At 36.2% G+C, this 20,554-nt stretch overlaps 1 protein-coding gene across 4 annotated transcripts in view; it reads right to left on the bottom strand.

Moving 5' to 3' along the window:
• LOC119085146 (tribbles homolog 2-like) overlaps positions 1–20,554 on the bottom strand; it is a 56,815-nt gene that overhangs the window by 28,377 nt on the left and 7,884 nt on the right. Inside the window, exons 3-6 of one of the 4 annotated variants that reach the window (XM_037195425.1) lie at positions 19,773–19,852; positions 9,721–10,682; positions 3,395–3,523; positions 3,162–3,322 (exon numbers count right to left, since the gene is read on the bottom strand). In XM_037195425.1, the coding sequence (XP_037051320.1) occupies positions 3,162–3,322; positions 3,395–3,523; positions 9,721–10,215 (785 nt within the window). In that variant the 5' untranslated portion in view covers positions 10,216–10,682; positions 19,773–19,852. Of the gene's footprint in view, positions 1–3,161; positions 3,323–3,394; positions 3,524–9,720; positions 10,683–17,474; positions 17,491–19,295; positions 19,312–19,772; positions 20,165–20,554 lie in introns of those variants that run through there. The other 3 variants (XM_037195424.1, XM_037195428.1, XM_037195426.1) reach the window with 3 other exon arrangements.

The raw sequence follows: 20,554 nt of genomic DNA, 5'->3' as shown, positions 1-20,554 counted from the left end.
ATTTTAAAAGTGATATGCAGAATTAATTGGGACTGACAAGGTTTTCAATCAAATACTTTTAGCAATGGTATTCGGGGCTACGGCAATGGATCAGAGATTGTTTAGAATTCTGTGTCACAGAAAATTCTACGAATAGAATATATCCGTTCGTTAGGAATGATTCTTTTGAGAAACAGACCCGCTGAAATCGAACTTAGTCCCTAGAAGCCAAAACTACTTTCGAAAAAATTCACCGATTCTTGTGTGGCTAGTGGGTTTCAAAAATGTGAGCATCAGAAAATGCTGCGAAAAAAACTATTTTTGATTTAAAACAAGGCATCAGAACAGTCGGAGCGTTTGCTGCGACTTAGCCCCGTACAACCCGCAATCCTATTTCGTCCGCAACCATAATACGTCCGTAGCCCTAATAAGCCCGGAACCCTAATACGTCTACAACCCTCTAATGCGTCTGTTACCAAAATGCAAGTCAAGTTGGGCATTGTCAAATTTACTGAAAGTGTTCATTTTTAAAATTGCGCATAGCGCAATTACGAAAGCCCGTACGAAGTACCTTTCAAATAAAACCAACAATTTACGACATTATTTTAGAAACCCAAAATTTTTTGCCAACTTTTCATTGGGTATTCAATTACCTCTCAAATGAAACAAAAACTAGCAAAATCGGATGAGATTTACTCGATTTATGTGCAAAAAACACTTAGGGCCGAGTAACGACCTTTGAGCCCTCCCAACAAGCCCACGTTGCATCTTACCCAAAAACAATGTTCAGCAACTTTGTTCTACTCGTCAATACCTTTCATTTAAAATATCACAAGCAGTTATTGCGTGCGTATTTCGGTAGATATCGTCGAAAGACTGAAAAACACCTATAGGGCTCTAGCTCTGGAAGGGCCGACCCTAACATGCCCATTTTCGAACTTGACCTTACTTTTGTCGATACCAATCGGGAAAAAAAAGAATTTTGAAAAAAGGTTGTGATTTACTCAAGCTAGAGGGGTCACGGACGGACAGACGGACAGACGGACAGACGGACGGACGGACGGACGGACATTTTTTTTATTGCGGATTCGTCATCTATGAACATAACCAAATGCTTTGCCCTTACTGTCTGCTTCCAATTCGACGTGTTACAAACGGCATATTAATCTTATAAGCCCCCAGTACTTCGTACGGGGCTAAAAATTCCTGCGAACCGAATTATTCCAGCAGAGAAACAGAGTGTCTCAAATTTAGATATCAAAGGCACAGTCATCGGGTCACTACCCTAACCCTACCCATGAATATTTTTAGTATCATTTTGGAAAGCTGGTACCAGTAGCAATCAGAAGAAACAGTTTTCTGTTGTTTCTGTCGCGTTTCGGATGCAAAGAAACCACTGAAAGTTAGCCGAAATGGTCAAATTTCTTTAAGGGGCGTGTGGATGAATCTTAATCGCAAGAAGATCCTATTTGCCCCGAAAGTACATGAAATTACCATTCTATTGACACCTAAAACAATCTTGTACGTCTCATGTACCCGGAGAAATTTCCATTAGAAAAGTGCATGTTTTCGGTTTTTGATCACCTCCCACCTCACAAGCATCGAGGATTTCTTTTTTTGAAAGCGGTTTTGGTTTCTAGGTACCAATACCTATATAGGCTCACATAAAAGATTCACTGCAAAAAGTATCCGATTTCAGCAGACTGTTGTTCAAAAGAATCCATCTAATCCTTTGTAGAATACGAACGTGCATTCCAATCAAACCAAAATTATTGCAAATGACACAAATTTACAAAAAATTCTCTTTTTTTCCGTCTTCCAATTCCACCCACACCAGAGCTTGAGATTTGAATAAAAATGACACAAAACCTACCTGAAACAATTAATCTGAGCTTTGCAAAATTGAGAAATTACATTCATTGTGTGTGTCTGCGGCTTAATTTTTTGTGTGTCTGAAACTTTTAATGCTGCAGAATTGTTGAAATATTATTGTTTGCTAAGGTCTGACATCATAAATAGAAATAAAAATTTCAGACACACGACTTTCTTGCAATCACTTGCTAAAACACTGGTAGGTATATTCGTACCAGGCGAAAAGACGACGAAAAAACTCATTAAAATGGTGCGAGTTGTGGAATATATGGACTTTATGATAATTTTGTGTGATTTTTCGAACGAATTTCGGAAATATCGGAGACGAGGGGTAAGTCACTCTACTCGGTCGGAGATTTCGAGGCGATATAAATCAATAAACGGATGAATGTAACATCATAGCATTAGTGAATGCTATCAGACCAGAACAAGCTACGGGTCCTTGCCTTGGGTCATTGATTTTCTTCTGCCCAACGTAATGCTTCATCATTCCGTCGACTATACTGAACGAATTGCATGGGAAAATGGTAATATTAGAACATTTATTGCTGATCCAACATGACAAAACACATTTCAGTCTAAGCAAAATGCTTTCAAGAACTTTAAAGGTCATGGACTTCACAGTCAATCGCGACTAATTTAAATTTTGTTAAAAAAGAAAATTCTCACAGAAGGTTAGCTGACTGGCTTGGATCACACCGAATTGCACACATTATTTTGGTGATGTCTCAAGGAAAGTCTTCTGAAGAAACGATTTTAAACGATTACACCTCACTCATTATTCAATCAAACAACACACCGACACACATAACCCATGGCTACAATGTCATTCGGTACAAAAACAAATAAATGAAATAAATTTTTATAAAATAATTGTCTTATGTAAATTATGCCTGCCACTGTCTGTGTGTGTTTCGGTTGCGCGTCTATTATGACGTTGCCATTGTTGAAGGTTATGGGAGAAAATTGACACAATATTTTCTTGATGTAAACGAAAGAACATGTTTCGCGTACCGTATATTGAAATGGTGTGTACCATTAACACTAGCGGTTGCTCTTATTGCTCGGTTTAGTTTCAACGTAAAAAAAAATCACATTAAAAGACAAAACGACGACCATACGAAACAATGAGAAATTTTGCTCAATTTTGGTCGTTTTACTACAGAATGCGTTCTGATGAAACATCAAACACGTATTCTCAATTGTATCACTTGCATAATTTCATCACATTTATGGCATTAAGAACTGGGTCACAATGTAATAATAGTTTAACAATTGAAATACGAAGAGAAAATGTTCGGTTAACTTACTTTTCTGTATCGGCGAAAACGAATTTCCTGAGTTTGAGATCACGTAGAACGATACCTTGTTCATGACAACACTTTACAACTTCACACATTTGTCGGAACAAGCGTCTGGCTTCTGGTTCACGGAGTCGCTTTCGTACCCGAACGTATGAATGAAGATCACCCTGTAATTGGAGTTGATTGCGGTTTTTATTGAATGTTGAATGCCTTTCAATTGAAACAAACGATGTACTCACTTCAGATGGCGAGAAGAATAGATAAGTTTGATTCTGTCCTTGAATCACTTTTCTTAGTGGATTCACATAGCTGTTCCCGTCCAAGCGAAAATGTGCAGTCAAGAGATTTGTACATGGATTGTTGGCAACCTATAAAACATCAAAAAAAATTCTGAGCATTAGTTCAATGATTCAATTTTGTTAATGGGAATGTGAATTGATCATTTGAATGTAAATTAAAAATTCAATAAACGAAGCAGCGCTACTAGTAAGAATCGAGTAAGAATATAATCAAAATTCCCTTGAAACCAGAATGGAATACTACGACCCAATTCCAATTGGCTTCATAATTCCATAATTTTTGTTTTCATCCGACCAAACACGTCACACTGTTAGTCTGAATAGTAGAAGCATGCAATCCTATTAAAGTTGTTGTTTGCTTACACATCGACCGTCATCAAATACCTCGTACGTATAGGTCTCTGTGGTCACATTAAAATGATTGAATTCAACCAAGTTCAGTGTGATTTGGGATTCAATTACCTATGTTGGTTGATCGCTAACCGACAATAAACAATTTGCAAAAGATAAAGTAAGAAAAATTGTGAAATAATTTAAGGCACACGCCATCTTAGCACTCATTTGTTTATTAGCAATTAGGACAACAGGGCATTGGGATCTGATTTGTTTAGATTACTTAACTAACAGCATTTTTACGTCAAATAACACACGGAAAAAACGGAAAATACGGAAAATGTCAATGTACGTCTGATTCGATCACGATTTACGTGTGAGTCGCAAATACTACATCTCCTACGTATTATGTACATCGAAGTCGTGAAATTTTACGTCTAAATCGTACAATAAACGACTGAGTGAACCATTGGTTTTGTACATTGTAGTTGAGTGAGGACAAAACCAATGGTTCACTCAGCCGTTTATTGTACGATGTAGACGTAGAATTTTACGACTTCGATGTACATACTACGTACGAGACGTAGCATTTGCGACCCACACGTAAATCGTGATCGACTCAAACGTACATCGACATTTTGTGTTTTTTCCGTGCAGGTGCAGTCGGGAACACCGGCTTAACGTGACTTCCGAGCCACGCCTTGAAGTATGCAAATGAGGAAAGTTAGGTAATCCATCGCTTTAATGTAGGCTAAAGTCATTCAGTGTGTACATAGTTACAGCCAACAAGAACACGGCAACTACCCAAATTATGAAGCTTGAGCGAACTTTAGGACGTTACCAATGGGATAGAATAGCTAGAAAAATTCCATGTGGAATTACGTGACACTGGAATCGAACCCGAGCTAGTTATGTCAGAACTCAGAACATACAACAAGCCTGACACACATCATTTGTTAAAAATTGTTGTTGATGTGAGCTTAAAACGATTTAATTGCAAACATTTATTCTAGCAAATTTTCTAAAAACAATTTTACGTGCTCGACTAATTGTCGAAGCCATGGCTACAGTCACGTTCGGTTGAAATTTATTTTTTGTTCAAATTTTTCTAAATTTATTTTATCAAAAAATGACATCTGTGTGCTGAACTGTGTAACCGCCATTCGATCAACATTCAACAATAATTGAAAAAGATTCTAATTTCAATGTGAACGATATTTCAAGAGAACATAAATTATCCGAAAATGTCGAATGAACCGTTTCACTTAGTTGCGCTATTCATCGACACACACACAATGTTCTTGCTTGAGAAACACCGAGGTCTCTTACTCTTCAATTAAACTAAATTAACATGAATTAACAAAGGTCAGAATAAAAAAAAAGAATTATTTTACACTTCGTTATCCCCTCACAATTGCGTAAGTAGCCAACAATTTATTATCATTTTATCGAATTAAACCTCAAACGATCGCTTGGGCAATATTGGTTGTAATGTACAGTTATTGGTTATGAGTTTGAAGAGAAAAAAAAGCATTAAATTAAGTTCAACATTATTAGCTCAGTTTAAAGGCAAACCAACAAAACGATAAAAATTTGCGGTCTAGTTAAATAAAATGAATTAATAAATTTAACCAATTCAACAAAAACCCAACCCAGGTAGGTGTATCTTGGCCGTCGTCGTCGTCATCAAAACCGATTAAAAGAATAAAAATTGTGTTTATGTGTGTATGGTATCATGTTGAAACAGAATTCGCAATCATATCACTAAACGTTTTTGAATGGTTGGAAAAAAAATCTGGTGCTTGGTTAATACACAAAAAAAAAATCATTTTGTCGATATTGGAACACACCCATGCAATATGTCTGATTGATTCGATGATTGAAATCGGCACTAAAAAAAATGAGTTTTGTCTTTTGAACGCAAATAATAAAAAAGTTTGAGAATTTGTTGAATTGCCATGTATGGATCGGTATTGAAAATAAGAGTGTCTAGATGTTCATTAGACCCGTACGAAGTACTGGGGTCTTATAGGTTTACGCATACGTTTGTAACACGTCGAATTGGACTCCCTGAGTAAGGGGAAACCTATTGTGGTTGTCTAGAGATGCCAAATCCGCGAAAAAAAAAATGTCCGTCTGTCCGTCTGTCTGTCTGCACGATAACTTGAGTAAAACGCATCCGATTTTGAAAATTCTTTTTTTTCCCGTTTGGTAATGTCAAAAGACAGGCTAAGTTCGAAGATGAGTGATTTTGGATCGACCCCTCCCGAGCTGTGGCCCAATAAGTGCTTTACGGTTTTTCGAAGATATCTCCGGACATTTAAACGTTAAACTTGTAAGTGATACGTCAAATAAAAGGTATTTACAATACCGATCGACAAAAAAAAAAGTTTATGGAAATCGGATGACCGACTCGTGAGTTAGACCCCTTGGTGTGGAACAGGCACAGGGCGGCAAGCAGTTTTTGCTTGTAGGTCGGCCACATTTGAAGATATTTCGTCTGTTTTAGCTTTATTAGATAGGTATTGACCGTACCAATCAGGGAAAAAAAATTTATGAAATTATGTTCTCCGGAGCGTGAGCTAGGTCTCTTGGAGTGAGCTCTTATCTGGCTACTCGGAAGTACAGTGAACGTGGTGTATTTTGACAATATCTCGAGTAAATTTTGACCGAATTTCATGAATTTTTTTTTGTTTGAAAGGTATTAACGAATGTAAAGCGTCGGTACTATTTCCGGTCTCCTAACAAAATGGCTGCCGGCGGCCATATTGGATTTTAGTAAAATAGAAATATCTTGGGGAAAATGATACTTAGAGAGTTTCTGTTAACATGGAAATAATGTGTTATGTGTGAGGGGTTTCAGGGATTCCATATATGGACATCTATATATACCTATATACAGCTATATTGAGCTATATACAGGCATATAGAGCTATATAATAGCATATTCCTCTGTGAAATGTTTATTTATAGTGAAATATAGGTAAATATAGCGGTATATAGCTGTTTAAATAGGAATTTATGAAATTTGACTTCGTACGGGGCTGTCTATATTGCCTCCGGCAATTTAATTGTATATGATAACGAGGCAAAGAGTGGATAATGGAAGTGATTTTAAAGGGAGAATAGTTTTTCAGCAGAGAAGAAAATGAAGTAAGAGAAATGAAGAGTTTCACATTAAAGGCTTTTGATACGAATAGGTGTTTCGTACGGGTCGGCGTTAGCTATGTTTTTGTATTAATTCCTGACCGTCGTCGATTGCTATGTGGATAGCAGAACTATTATTGACAATTGATGTCGAAAACAATCTTTTAACAGATTAAATTAGAAAATGCTAGTCATCTGCTTTCGATATTGATGCATGAAATAAGCAATCAATTCTAGTCCGCGCTCTTTTGTACATTGAACGTGTATGTTAAAACCAACGAAGTAGAAGATTTTGCATCAAAAACATAAACATGTTTTAAACAAAAGAAGTAATAGATTGAGTTGGTATGCCATGATTTAGGCCGTTTTTAGAAGTTTAAATCTTTCTGAATCATTTAAAAAATTGTTTGTTGATTGCCTTGGGCAGGATTTTTACTTCCATTATTTTCACTACAGGAAAGGGCAATCAAATTTCAGCCTAAGATCGTTAAATCAGCTGATTTTCAGCTGCTTCACTCACGCAAACAAAACTGATTGTGAGCGTTTATATAGATTTACTAGTGCACCCATGTGTGGTAGAACCATATGTCTACACCTTCATTGTGTCTATATGCATAGCCATTTTTGTTTGCAGTCGTGAATCAGCTGATAATCAGCTGAAAACAAATTGCGACTGAGTCTTTTCCTGTAAGATTTCCGAACAAATTGTTCCCACATCTACGGAGGCACTGGTTCCATGCTTGTAATTATCTCCTCGCTATTAACAATTCCGAGTTAAAATTACTTAAAACAATTTTCCATCCATCAGCAAATTAACATTAGAGAAACACATCAAATCCAAATCAATTAAATGTTTTAAGCCATCCCAACTACACGTACTACCTATGTGTAGCATTAAAAACTCATAACAATTTTTTTTACCTCGAATATCAACCATTTCATAATTCTAAATGGATTGCATTATGTTTCAAGTTGAAAATGGGATGTTGTAATTGCGATAAATAAAAATATTTTGTTAAATTCGATCGGTACGGTTTTGTTGGTCCGAAAATGTCATTGGTTCGGGTGGACGAAATTTGTAATTTTTGTTGTTTTGTTTTGTATAACCAACATGTTTATTACGGATGGGTAATGCATAATGCCATTATGACATGTTTGGCAAATGTTTCAGTGTGGAAATGAGTTTCTATGACACTCTATACCCGTCACTCGTTTCTTTTTTAAATAACCGACACAATCGATGCAATGTAAATCGAAATAGATTTTCAATCGAAAACAAGTCTAAAGTGGAGCGATCGGTGTCAAATATACAGGAGAATGCATACCGTCCGTCTAAAATAAAAATCTAATTCGATGTTAACTGATTGCCAAGAGAGAAACACGCACCGAATGAATGTGGATGTTATTTCATTCAAGATGTTAAATGATCGTAAAACGATGAAGTAAAATCCGACAAGAAAATTCTATTTACCTGAATTTACTAAACAGATCGTTGCACGTTAAGAGTGTTTACATTCCACAGACACTCACACACGATTCGTACAGACACAATATACGATTTAGAAATTCTGTTTCAAAAGAAAACTCATCCGAATTCGTTTGACCGATCGAGAAATGTTTATGCAAACGAAAGAAAGAAGAAAAAAAAATCGTTTCGCAATTCATCGCTATGAAATTAGGTACACTTTGGTGATTTTTACTCAATAAATGACCCCTAGCAAGGTCAAGTGTGTCGTAACAGTGTTGAAGAGAAGGTCAATTTTAATTTATTCGAAATTTTCAAGTTTTAAATTTAGAATTAAAAATTATTTTTTTTGCAAACTTTGCTGGTTTTCAATTACTTTTTTTCTGTTCATTTATCGGCAGCAATCAATCAACCGATTCGAGATAATAAGTCACTCGCCCGACCATATACTCAAGATGACTTTGATCACACACAATATTTCATCACAGACGAAATGTTATGTTTGAAAGTCGCACGTTTTTTTTGTCAAAATAAATAAAAGAGAATCAGCGAAGGATAGAGCACGCTATCGAATCGATATGATTTAGCTGACGAAAATTTGTAGTTGGCAAGACATTTGGATGTAATGTTCTCATTTATCAGCTGGCGACCTCAATGTCATAACCTATTGCATGCTCAGCAGTTCTATTTAGGGGAACCTATTATCATCGGAAGGCATTAGCAACACATAATTATATTGATCGTTAAATGATGATTCAGGAGTTAATGAGTGCGTTTCGGTTTGTTAACTGAAAAGTACAGTCAATGCGTGCGTTGTAACGAGTTCTGTTGTTGTTTTTCCAGTTGTTTTCAGTTTATCGGACTGCTTATTGAACAGAGCAATAGTCATTGTTTCTGACCTTAATTTCAATTTAAATTAATACCAGCCAGCGAGCATAGTACATGTTGATGTATGCAAGTTTCGGAATATGTATTATGTAGCTCGTACCAAGAATTTTAATCTAATTTTCAGAATGAATAGTTCAGACGATGAGAACAAAAAAAAAATGCTTAGGAGACATGAGTCATTTCAATTCAATTCTTTAAGCGATGACTCCACGGAAATTCTATTTATTTTGACAACAATAATTGTCGGAATATCAAGACTGCCTTCTTTGTCACAGTCAGTCGAATGGAACTTTGAATTTCTATTCACAATTATTGTACTAATCGACTTAGTTCAAAAGTACACGGTGTTTTGTGTCTAGCGCATCTTCTACTTCCCATGGCCACACTAACACTCTAGTCAATTAAACTACAAAAATAAACCGAAAATATTTACCTTGCAAACCAATTCCTCATGTGACCGAACGTCAATGCACTTGTACAGCGAACTGCCATCAACCAAATCCAGCAACAGATATCGGTCGGCAAGCAATGCTGCCGAAACCGGTTGAACCAGACCGGGCTGACTTTGGATTCCGACCTGTGTACTAATCCCTCCGTTTTGTTGTCCCGCTACAGAACTGGAGGAATTGCCGGCAGCACTGGTAGCAACGTTACTATTACTACTGTTACCGCCGGTTATGACAGCACTACCGTTTCCGACACGCACAACACGTTGCTGCGTTTGCACCACAGCCGTACGTCCACAATGGGACATTCGATGATGGATGCACTTTTTGAATTGACTGTTGTTGCTACTGTTGACATTGTTGCTGCTGGTGGTGTTGCTGTTGGTGGTGGCATTTAGTCGTAATGATGGCACTATGTCGTCCGGTTTGAAGACATTTGTTGATGGCGATGCCGCTGGTGTTGTTTCTAGTGTTGAATCCATTTTATAAAATTATTTTTTTTCGCGAGTCACACTTTCTTAATTTCTATTCCATCAATTCACTCAATTTTCTTTTGTTTTTTTTATAACTGAGCTACACACATAAACTTATAAATCTTCACAAACTCCCGATCTTCACCCGAAATATTAATGATAAACCGAAGATAAATGACAATATTTTCTTAATTTAAAAAAAATGTTCACAGCACTTGCATCGACTTATATACGAAAAACTGATAATCCTCTTCTTTATCGAACACTTTTAATTATTTAATCTTTATATCTGTATACCGATCCCGTATATATAGAGTTCATTTACGCACAAAACATTCGGTCAAAGAATGCAATTCGTTCACTGATTATAACTAAAATATGTTTTCCGTTTATTTTATTCCAAAATCCGAATAGAGTGTACCGTAGACGTTGCAAGTTGTCCGCATAAAATGTTGTATCAGTGTTCATTGACGTGTCTACAATGAGAAAGAAGAAAATTGTATTTATTGTTGCAGAGTCGCTGGTCGTCGGTATATGTGTTGCTGCACATACACGGTGAGTGTATATTTTTAACAAAAACGAAATATCTACAAATATGGAGGGGGATACCAAATATATTCGCATGACGTGTGCACTCTACTATGCAATGAACCGAAGGAAACCCAAATTGTGAGATTGTAAACGAAAGAGAGTTGTGCATAAGCATTGGTAAATGCAAGCTTGCGCATGTATATAACTCTTACTCATATGCACTTACAACACAAACTCGTGTATATTGGTTACGTATAAAATTTGAAATGCAAGCCGGAGAGTATGTACAGAGATATGCTGAGCAATATAGACAAGAAGAAATGTGAACGAAGAAAAAAAAGATAAACAAAACACGAGTCTAGGAATGTTTACAAACATGTTTTCGAATTTATGTTATGCTAATGATGACGTCAGTCTCGGTAATGTGATGTATGTTTAGGAAGTTTAGTCACGTATTTCACAACGTTATGTACTGTAATAGCCTCGGCTAACAGCTAAATAAGGAAGACGATCACAATGTTTTCGATGAAGATATATAATGCGCAAACTGTGTGAGTAATGGTTCGTCGAAACCACTTTGCGACAAAACAAAACAAAAAGTGCAAGGAGAGTACGAATCGAAAGAATTTTTGAATTGGTTGCACCGTGTAAAAAATGCAAATTTTTTTAACGAAAGTACTATATTCGTACATTGGTCGAATGGTCACTTTGTAATATCCTATGGCTATTCGCACAATGTTCGAATAGCCAAAGTATTGTATAGTGGACGTGTGAATAGCCCTTACCATTATTCAATGGAAATTCTCAGGATGTGTAAGGACAATGAAACAGAGCCAAAACCTATTCCATTCCGATAACAGTGCATATCGAAACAGGATGTACTTTTTTCGATGCACAATCACTTTGTCGCTCATTGTCTACTTTTAATGCGTTGATAAGATACCGTGAAAGCGGTAAACGTTCTTCAGGTATTTTATAAATAGAAATAGAAAGATAATCACTTTTCAACTCTGGATGTTATACGAATAGTTCGGCACGTAATCCGAGTACAATGTACGACAAAAGTGACTTTCTGTTTACGTGCATTTCCCGAGTTATTTTGTTATAAAATCGGTCGTATCGATCGCGCAACGATAAGATCTTATCGCATCAAATGGAAAACTCTAATCGCAATGCCCGATATGAATGTTTCGATATTGATAACATTCCAGAGACAATAATTCATGCAAATCATGCGATAATAATATCTGAGATGGATTTCGACCTTTACTGTTTATTTTCTGTATAAATTAATGGCTGGGTGTAATCAGCCATTTAAATAAAGTGAATCATTGCAACAACAGGAATTGTTTTGAAGATGCCAACTTTGTTGTTGGTTTACATTCTGTTTAAATGGAGAACATTGTGCCAAATTACGAAATAGTTACGATCTGTAATCATGCAGAATGATGATGAATCGAACCAGGGTTGGACTGGATCGAAAAACCCGTTTGGGTGTTTATTGAAGAAATTTTTGGAAAAGCCCTTAATTTATACAAAAATCAAAAAATCTCTTCGGACATTCCGTTAGCAAAAATTTCCAACTATTTCATTTACGACACTAGTGACGTCCGGTCCACACTATCAGAAAGCTAATGTTCGAGATTCTCTGATGAAATCTTTTCGAGTTTAGTTTCAAATCGCATCGAAAATCAATGAAACCGAAAAGTACCCACTGCCCGTACTACACTGGCAGTACTGTTTAAAAAAAAAATCCGGAATAATAAGCTCTGATGGGAATTCGGGAGATTCCACAGGCATTTCTCCGATGAATCTTTTCGTAGCCAGTCCGGCACTGAAAGCAGAGATGAGCAGAGATGAGCAGGGGCGCCGACTTCTAAGGACAAGCGAGGCTCGGGCACCACTACTCGAATGATGAGCACCACTACATCTTTCCAGTTTTACTTGAACAGCACCACTACTCCCAGATTCGCTTGTTGTATGAGCACCACTACTCCCAAACACAAGTCGGCGTCCCTGGAGATGAGCCGGTTATCCGAAAAACCAGAATTTGTCGGTTTCGTTTTAACCAAACCAGAAACTTCGGTTCGGTTTTTCGGCTCACCGGCAAAGCGCTGACTGAAAGTACCAGTGTCTAACAAAATTAGAAACGAAAATGCTCACCCACGAGTTGTTGAATTCGACATTTCAATAAAATGTGACAATTACACAAACATCTAATTAATAACCGATTGTTTCGAGTCATAACAACCCAACCCAGGAGCAGCCACCAACAAAACGAAAACATTATGTAAATTTTATCAATTAATTCGTTTGATATTTTTGCGTTTACATAACCCTCTGGTTTTTACAGTAATAATGGATTTCTGTACATACGTTTCGTTCAATGTGCAATTACAGAAACAATACGAACTACCAACAATACACCAGACCAAAGTTATGTCATCCCAACTGATTCATGGAGAGAGAGAGAGAGAGACAAAAAAAAAGTTCCATTTCATGTGCGACACAACGAATGGGACGAAATTCACGTGTATTCAGCATGAACTCCACAACGCCCAACCCATTTCTGGAAACTGTATCGAATTCTTCATACTGTGTATTATACATTCAATGCGACACGTTCATGCACGAAAGGAAAAAACAGATTGAAATTAGGTTTAAGAAACACGCACAAACATTTCTTCACAATAATGTCCTGGTTCTTACACTTTGTTATTTTTCCCATTGTTCATCGAGAATGATGCAACGTTATGCAATTTATTGCGCAGATCGTAAATTGTGTTATAAACATTCAATTGTCTTCACATTGATATGTGCATTCAATCAAGGCCATTGAACTCAATTCAACCCCTTTACACTCGTTTGTGTGTGTACAATGAAATTCGGCAATGGCACAGAATAAGAAAGAGGTAAAAGTAGTTTAAATAAGAAATGGTAACAAGCTTGACATAGTTACCATTATACGGTAGATATAGAAAGCAAACTGTAACAATGGACGAGTTTCGCAACAATAGGAAATGAACGAAGACTGCTCCATTTAAAATCGAATTTTTGTGACTTTCTCGTACACGGTACAATGTATCTGGTTGCGGTGGTTTCTATTTTTTGTCCGGTATAATGTTTCTAACCGGAATGAATTTGGTGGCGAATGGCTCTTAGCCACAGAACGTTTCGTTTTTTTCGAAGTGAAAATTCGTTGAATACGGACAGATAAGGAAATGATAATTTGTTTAGACGTAGATCTGCATTAGGTTCTCGATTTGAACTGGTAATGAGCGTGGCTTTAGAGTGATATCGCCAAATCTTCAGGTGATTGGGGAACAAGCGGTCTCCGATTTTAATGAGTGATAGCTCGTTGGATTCGTCTTTTAAAACGTATCTTTCACTTTTTCTAAAAAAAATTGTTTTCTGTGAAAAGCGCTCAAAAGTGAAGACATGTCAGAGGGTACCGAAAACAGTTTTTCGACAACACCTCAAGAAAAAATTATTTTAAATTGTTGTAATGTTGTACGAATGTCGGCCTTGGAAAGACCTACCGGTAGAGCATACGCACCGCTTGGTGTGAGTAGATCCACGAGAGTTACTACTAAAAATGTAGTGAATGTTCAATCGGACCAATATTTGCTACGTGATAGGAGTTTGGAAAAACGATATGATCAAGTGGGAGCGAACGGTTTTCCAAACTCCTATCACGAAGCAAATATTGGTCCGATTGAAAAACTAATGACTGTTCCGGAGTCCTGAGGTTATTTGCTATACGCTAACACTTTATTTGACTAAAATCCTGCGAGAAAAATTTGACAATTTTTCTCTTGATATTACTAACACTGGATCTAATATATTCGTGGCATATCGACGCGTTTTTGTATTGATAACGTAAAACAATAATAGACGATTTTTTATCATAGTACCGTTCCAGATGCTGTTCCAGCTGTAGAGCCCCCGGAAAGGAGGAAAAAATCTGCATCTTGCAGCACAAAAGTACTGGGTTCATTTATATGTGGAACGATAGTGGGTGAGGCCAGCTATAACACCCCATACTCAGGTCCGTGGGACAACGAAGCTGCAGAGAAGGCGGACTCTCCGAACATTCACTACATTTTTAGTAGTAACTCTCATGGATCTACTCGCACCAAGCGGTGCGTATACTCTACCAGTAGGTCTTTCCTAGGCCGACATTCGTACAACATTGCAACAATTTAAAATAATTTTTTCTTGAGTTATTGTCGAAAAACTGTTTTCGGTACCCTCTGACATGTCTTCACTTTTGAACTCTTTTGACAGAAAACAAATTTTTTTTAAGAAAAAGTGAAAGATACGTGTTTTCTAGAATTGAAAGACGAATCCAACGAGCTATCACTCATTAAAATCGGAGACCGCTTGTTTCCCAATCACCTGAAGATTTGGCGATATCACTCTTAAGCTTATTAATGCAGCCATCACTTCCCCTAATTAAAATTGACTGACGAGAAACCCTCTTCAATTATTTAATCTAGTCAATTCCAGGCTTGAAGAAACAATTATTTTTCAAATTTTCCAGAATTCCTTAGAACGTAAGAACAACTTTGATGGTTCACTGTACAAATAATACATTTTCAAATGAACAATCAACATTCTTTCACAAACTAAACAATTGAACAAGCAACGAACGGAATTTTTAATTTTTTTTCTCTCTCTCTCTCTCTATTTACAAAGGCCTTACCCTTTGCCGTACCCTACTGCCCTGCCTTAACTCATTCATTAAACGTAAGCTGGGTGCACATCGGACAATCCTCAGCACATACATTCAATTCATATACTTTCGGCTATTTCAATATATGGTTTCATATATGCGGATATGAGTCATTAGTATAGCTTGGTAACGTCGCATTATAGCTTCATAAACAAACTCAAACTCATCAATAAAATTAAGGTGAATCGAAAAACAAAACGTGATGATGATGATGATATGGTGTGGACGAAGTGGCACATTATAAGACTGATAATGACAAATCAACGTTTCGCGATTTGTTTTTGTTTGTGTTATACCAAACGAAAAAGAAAATAAAAAAAAAACATTTTAAGCGTGTCCATCCGTCTAGAACATTCTAATTGGCATAAAACGCTACCGATTTTATCGATTCATTAAAATTCATATTGCCGATGGCAACCAATGATTTCTTGTGCCAATTCGGTGTGGGCATAAGATCGATATTATAGTCTGGTTGAACTTTGATTTTGTAGACAAAAATTAAAATTTTATTTTTCGCTAGACGTGATAATGAATCCGGTTTCAGGTTGATTCGCTCGCCGTATGGCAATTTAAACGCAATGATCGGAACAAACCAGAAATGTTAATTAACATACAATACACGCAGAATCTCGTATCATCGTGTTTCGATAGCCAATCAAGTGGAAAATAACGTTTCGACGGGGGAAATTCAAGCATCGCCAGATAGCAAATTCATTATGAAATAGATGACTGAATCAGTTAAAGAGCCGACAGTCATTGTGACATTAAGTAATTTTGTTGAAATCTATCGTACGAGGCCTAATGAAAAGTACACAATACACCGCTCTTATCACTATCATTATCTAAATTGAACACAACATTATCATCTCTGGTAATTGCGTAGATGTGGGAAAATCTTTTGTAATTTTCGGTGAACAGACGTGTTGTATCATCCGATTGCAGATGATGTCGAAAGGATAATATTTCGAAATAAAATGTAGCGAAGGAAGAGTAGCGCTTCAAATGTGGGATGATGACGTGAGAGAATTTTACCGCAGAGACATATCGCTCACCAGACGCCAAGAAAAACAATTTATCACTGTGAATACGGAAGCAGCCACCTGTTGACACGTTTCTACATGTTTGAGAGAAGTGATTCGGGTGAGACATTTTTCGTTGTTGTTCACAGTTTACTTGTTTCTATATCAACCGGAAGTTAATTAGTTAAAGAAACATTTAAAATTAATTCGGAGTCACAATTGTCCTTGTAACCTAGGCACCGGCAAATTCTTTGGTAAAAAAGGGAAATTGATTCTTCGCTGAGCAAAGCTCAGGAAAAGTATGGACCGGGAAGTCAGTTTTAAGTTTTTGGTTATCAGGAAATTTTGACTCGGTTCCCGGGAAGAAAAAACATTGTTTCCATGCCCGGTACATACATCACGCACTCTCGTAGGAACATGGATCCGAGATAAACTTATATGCGTAATGGGACGATTATCAAATTATCTAAACTAAATCTACTAAGAGATCAGTTGTCTGACTTGATATCAGGGACTATTTCGGAGAAAACAGTTTCGCATATTTTCCTAAATTTTCCAATTTTTTTTTTCTTTTTGAAAGTTAAGGAAAATGTGGGAAAAATTGCTTCTCTAAATGTCGTCAAACAATATTCTGAGACTCATTATCTCAGACTTGTCACCCAGCATCGAAAGAACCTAATCGCAAATTGTTGACACGTAACTGACTCCAATCGAAAAATCCACCAATTTACGAGATACGGTTAACTTCCATACACATTGCGTTACAAGCACCTTACAGATATTTCCCCATTCACAATTCAGAAATGTTATAACCAAAACAAAAACTAAATTCTTTTTACATGACTTAGTGTACAATGTTCCAAGCCAAACACGCAGGTCTAATAAATTCATCGAGTTCTATAATAATACGGTTATCACTCAAAACGCCTGTTTATTGCATCATATCGTCGGCGATAAATATTTTAATACAAAATTAAGCTTACGTGTTATGAAAATCAACAGCAGCAACAACAACAACAACAACAAAAATTGCGAATTTCGTAAATATTATCAATCTATTTGCACTTATCTTTGCTCTGTATATATAGAACGTGTATATCAAGTCTATTATATATAGTGAAATAGGTATCAACCAGCTCGTTACGATACGGTTAATTTTATTTATCCTCTTCAAGGTGAAATGTGTTCAATTGTAATTGTTTTGTATATAACAATATTTGAAATTACTTGGTTCAAAACGATTGGCGCTTTCCTTGATACTGATATCTCGTTTATATATTTCTTTGTATTAATGTGGTTGATGTGGTAAATTTCATAAAAATTTTTTTTTTTTGTGTAATTATACCCACACAATCAAATACCGAGCAGAAGCGATTACGAATCTTCGTAAATATAGACAGAATTTTGCGCAGTCGTAAATTAGAATTTTTCGTCGGAAACAAAATGTATGTTCGAATTCGACTGTGCACGAAACTAAATTTCCGCGCAGAAAAGATAATATTTTTCGATGTTCAAACAAATAAAATTAAAAAAAAATTCCCGGTAATGAAACAGTGAGCAAGAAGAGATGCTATGATTTCGCCGTATCGATGAATCATCAAAGACAGGAAGTGAGTGTCTGAATAATTTACGATACGAAAATAAGATTTGGCTACCTGCACCTGGGGGGGCAATAAATACGTATGGAAGAGGAAGAGAACGATAAAAGAGTTTTCGTTTTTGTTCGAAGATTTAATTATATCGAGAGAATGTTATACATTCGCGGACTAAGACGATAAGGAGTGTCAATGAATCCCAATTAATTACTTAGATTTCGTATACATTGTTGCAACTTTTGTTTTATTGTCACCTGACTTCTATTTGCTAATATTGTGAAACTGCAATAATTAGGCTGATTGCGATAGTGTTGAAATTCTGCGTCGTAAATGTGCGTTTCAAATTCAAATATCGCGTCATTAAACGCACTTCTCATGTGATGTGAGTTACGTCGCTGATCGTTGCGTTGAATTCGAGTGGGTCCCTACGATATCAAATTTCCTTCACAAGGTCTAAGAATTCTTTGATTAATCGATTAATCGAAATGTTTTCCATTCACGATTTTGACCTTTCTTGGTGCTATGTCGATTGGAGTCCCACTTATGACGCAAGTGGAAAATAATCACATTTTGTTCAGTTACAAATGAGATTACAGAAGAATAATTGTGAAGATAAAGTGACAACAACCTCTACAAACTGCGTCAAGAATTACGTCAAATCCGAGCGGTAGAAAACCGAAGCAAAAATTCACAGAAAACTGTAAACTGGTCACATTGTTCTCCGAATTGTTGATCACAACATGCCAAATAAACACCACGCGAACGCACCATTTACAGCGTGACATGTAACAACACGCTGCGTAATATTTGATGCGTAGAAACAATATACGTTCCATATACAGTGATGTGAACTTGACCCTGAAATATTTCCACAAATCGACTCCAATGTATCGGCCAGACAGCATAGGAAAAACACTATATATTTCGACATAGATTGTAATTCTCTTCGAGCACAAATCACTCAGATTAGATAAATGGGAGATGATTTGTATGCTGAATTAGCAATTAGTGTTTACTGGCGGCTCGCTTATATTTACTTAGACCGACCGTATATCATCATATTAGCACATTCTGATTCTTATTGCGTCACATTCTAAGTGATCTATTTTAAGAATAAGCAGAAATAAAATGTTTCAAGTTGGAAGCGATTTTATGGTTGGTCCATTGAAAACGAAAATAAATATTCGCGACATACGTATTGCAAACAACCTGTATGTATATAATGCGGAGAGTCTCCATACGCTCAAAATATGTACAAACGCATACACATCGCCACCATTATAACAACAAAATAAACATTTTTAAAATGTTGAAATCCGGCGTTGCAATCAAATCATAAAAAAAAATGATGACACAATGCACACGTAGTTTTTGTTTTATATCAGATCTACAACTTTTAATTTGTAAATACCACTGAATGCCCATGGTTAAATGTGAAGCAAGCGTATACCTCAAATAAAAAAAAACTCGAAACCTTCAAATCACTTTACCACATTTTTATACACATAGATACGATATACTCATATTTATGTGCGTGTGTAGTTACAATAATTTCTGTCAGGAATTGAAATTTCATATTTTTGTTGCTTTAATTTCCAGAGGCATTTTTGCAAAATTATTTTTTTTTTTTATTTTATTTCTGTAGATTTCAAATTAATAAATGAAAGAAAAAACTTGTTCGCTTACTTTTGTGAGTATATAAATTCAAATCAATTCTAAAAGGTCGGAGGCCGATCTTGCGTTTATTTCTGAAGAATGTTTGGACACTTCGACTGTACGTGTATATATATCAGAGTTCTGATATAAATTGTATCATTCAAGTTCAATAGAATATCTGTTTTGCTGTTATTAATTACACAAAAAAAATGTAATTTCACACAGTTCACTGTTTATTTAGATTAAATGTTTTTTGTTTAATTTGTTGAGTCTTCGTCAAGGTCACTGTATCCACCCTTTAGAAGCGATTTAAACAAATACTTCAATTTTTTGTGAGAAAAAATCTAACACACACGCCGAATAAACCGACTCAAACGATATGCTGCCATGTTTAAACTGAGCAGAAAATGACTGACGGCAAAGTTTTTTGTATAATATGAGGAGGGGTATGACCGGTATGACACTTCAAACGTAGGTTTTTGGTATATACCGACGATACCGACTGACAGATTTTTTCGTTTTTGTTAGGTTGAAATTCCCATATACAAACTGTGCAATACCGGTAATACCTTTCAGCTCATTACCGACAATACCAAAAATGTACCGAAATGTTTTCGAATCGGTGGCGGTTGGTATTTACATCGAATTAATAGAAAGTTGTTGACGTTCATTGCATCGAATATACTTCCAGTTCTCCAATTAATTTTAAAATCTGATTCGAATTGTAAAAAAAAAACTTCGGAACCAGCACAACATTCCGTATGATCTGGAATTTTGATTACATTCCACAGACTCAGTCAAATAAATCAACA

This window comes from Bradysia coprophila, unplaced genomic scaffold (genome assembly GCF_014529535.1).
Source record: "Bradysia coprophila strain Holo2 unplaced genomic scaffold, BU_Bcop_v1 contig_94, whole genome shotgun sequence".
NCBI classification, from domain to species: domain Eukaryota; kingdom Metazoa; phylum Arthropoda; class Insecta; order Diptera; family Sciaridae; genus Bradysia; species Bradysia coprophila.
This window is presented reverse-complemented; position numbering and strand designations above follow the sequence as displayed.